Source organism: Coturnix japonica, chromosome 10 (assembly GCF_054131305.1).
Source record: "Coturnix japonica strain WE chromosome 10, WE-NBRP24, whole genome shotgun sequence".
Lineage (NCBI taxonomy): Eukaryota > Metazoa > Chordata > Aves > Galliformes > Phasianidae > Coturnix > Coturnix japonica.
In genome coordinates, this window is record NC_140672.1 from 20669887 (window position 1) to 20671928 (window position 2042).

The 2042-nt window shown below is 47.3% G+C and overlaps 1 protein-coding gene across 1 annotated transcript; it reads left to right on the forward strand.

The window, feature by feature from the left end:
• Positions 1-550: 550 nt before the first annotated feature.
• Positions 551-1516, forward strand: LOC146759497 (olfactory receptor 14A16-like). Its single transcript, XM_085510411.1, has one exon. It carries the CDS (start codon positions 551-553, stop codon positions 1514-1516), a length of 966 nt encoding a protein of 321 aa, XP_085366537.1.
• The last annotated feature ends 526 nt before the right edge of the window (positions 1517-2042 follow it).

Genomic DNA, 2042 nt, shown 5'->3' on the forward strand with positions numbered 1-2042 from the left:
GCAGGGAATTTTAATTTCATTTTCAGAGGGAAGGGAAGATTGGAGGCAGAAATATAAAAGTGGCTGTCAACTCTGAACACAGCTTGGAGACTCCCCAATATTTTTACAGTCAATTAGCTGTTTTGTAAACAGTCACACAAGTTGTGCTTTCAGCCTCATCTAGTTAAAAGGATATAATCAGCTTAAATTAGAGTTTCTTTTTTTTCTGCAAACATTAATTGTTCACTTTTCCTGCAAACAGGCAGATTTCTCAAAGACAAATTGAGGTGCAGAGGGTCTGGGGTCTCGAAGAGTAGCTGGAGTAAAGAGGAAAATATCCAGAAGGCTGGGATATGATTAGGAAATGAGAAGAGAGAAATAGTTCCCTAATCTTCTTCTCCTTAAGGGATGGTGAAGTTCATGGAAATAAATTCAAGTTATGGTGTTAAATGATCATTTTTGAGAGGGAATGGAAAATTTTGTAGCATAGCAGAAGGAGTGTCTCTGAGAATCGTCTGAACTTGTCATTATCTTCTGCACCCTGAACAGGACTCCAAGCCCAGAACAGCAGATGTCCAACAGCAGCTCCCTCAGCGAGTTCCTCCTCCTGCCACTGGGAAACACACGGCAGCTGCAGCTCCTGCACTTCTGGCTCTTGCTGGGCATCTACCTGGCTGCCCTCCTGGGAAACAGCCTCATCAGCACAGCCGTAGCCTGCAACCACCACCTGCACACCCCCATGTACTTCTTCCTCTTCAACCTGGCCCTCCTTGACATGGGCAGCATCTCCACCACTCTCCCCAAAGCCATGGCAAATGCTCTCAGGGACACCAGGGCCATCTCCTACACAGGATGTGCTGTACAGATCTCTTTCTTTGTCTTCATCCTCTCGGCAGAGTATTCCCTTCTCACCATCATGTCCTATGACCGCTATGTTGCCATCTGCAAGCCCCTGCACTACGGGATCTTGATGGACAGCAGAGCTTGTGCCACCATGGCAGCAGCTGCCTGGGGCAATGGAACTCTCAATTCCCTGCTGCACACTGCCAGCACATTCTCACTGCCTATCTGCCGTGGGAATGTTGTGAACCAGTTTTTCTGTGAAATCCCCCAGATCCTCAAGCTCTCCTGCCCTGGCTCCTACATCAGGGAAGCTGCGCTTCTAATTTTTAGTGTATGTGTATGCTTTGGGTGCTTTGTTTTCATTGTGGTTTCCTATGTGCAGATCTTCATGGCCGTGCTGAGGATGCCCTCTGAGCAGAAACGGTACAAAGCCTTCTCCACATGCCTGCCTCACCTGGCCGTGGTCTCCCTCTTTCTCAGCACTGGCTTTTTTGCTTACCTGAAGCCTTCCTTTGTTTCCTTCCCACTCATGGACCTGATGTTGGCACTTCTGTACTCGGTGGTGCCTCCAGCAGTGAACCCCCTCATCTATAGCATGAGGAACAAGGAGGTCAAGGATGCAGTGAGGAAAGTGATGACCAAATTTCTTTCAAAAGCAGTGAACTGCCCATCTTTTGGAATTCATGGCTTGTAATGCAGCTCTTTACTGAATCAAGCTGGCCTTTATTGTTTGTTCTGTGCCATTTTATCTGTGTAATTTATTCTTATTCTTCTTTAAGAGATACTGTAATCTTTTCACTATTAAGTCATTATTGAAAGCAATTCCTGTTCAGCTTGTACATTTGTAGTGTAGCCCAGACACATGGTACATAATGTACCAGGCTCTCTGTGAACCTTAACAGAATAAAGGAAATGCAGTCACTCTCTCTGCCCTCCCTCTTATGAGACGTTTCAGGACCTGTACTGGTCAGACGTTCTCAGAAACCCACAGTCCAGCAGGAAGCACATGGCTGTTCATCAAACTGTGCAATGGCTTCAGCCGGCAACCGCTGACCGGCCATCCCTGTGCTCCTGTCTGGTGTCTGTGCTTTCAGGTTCACATCTGTCTGTGCCTCTGAGAGTCCAGCAGCAGCAGCTGGTTTGCACGTTGGTTGTCAGGTCCCCTCTTCCTCATTCCCTGTGAGACCCTGCACACAACAAGTTCTTGGATGTGTGTTATC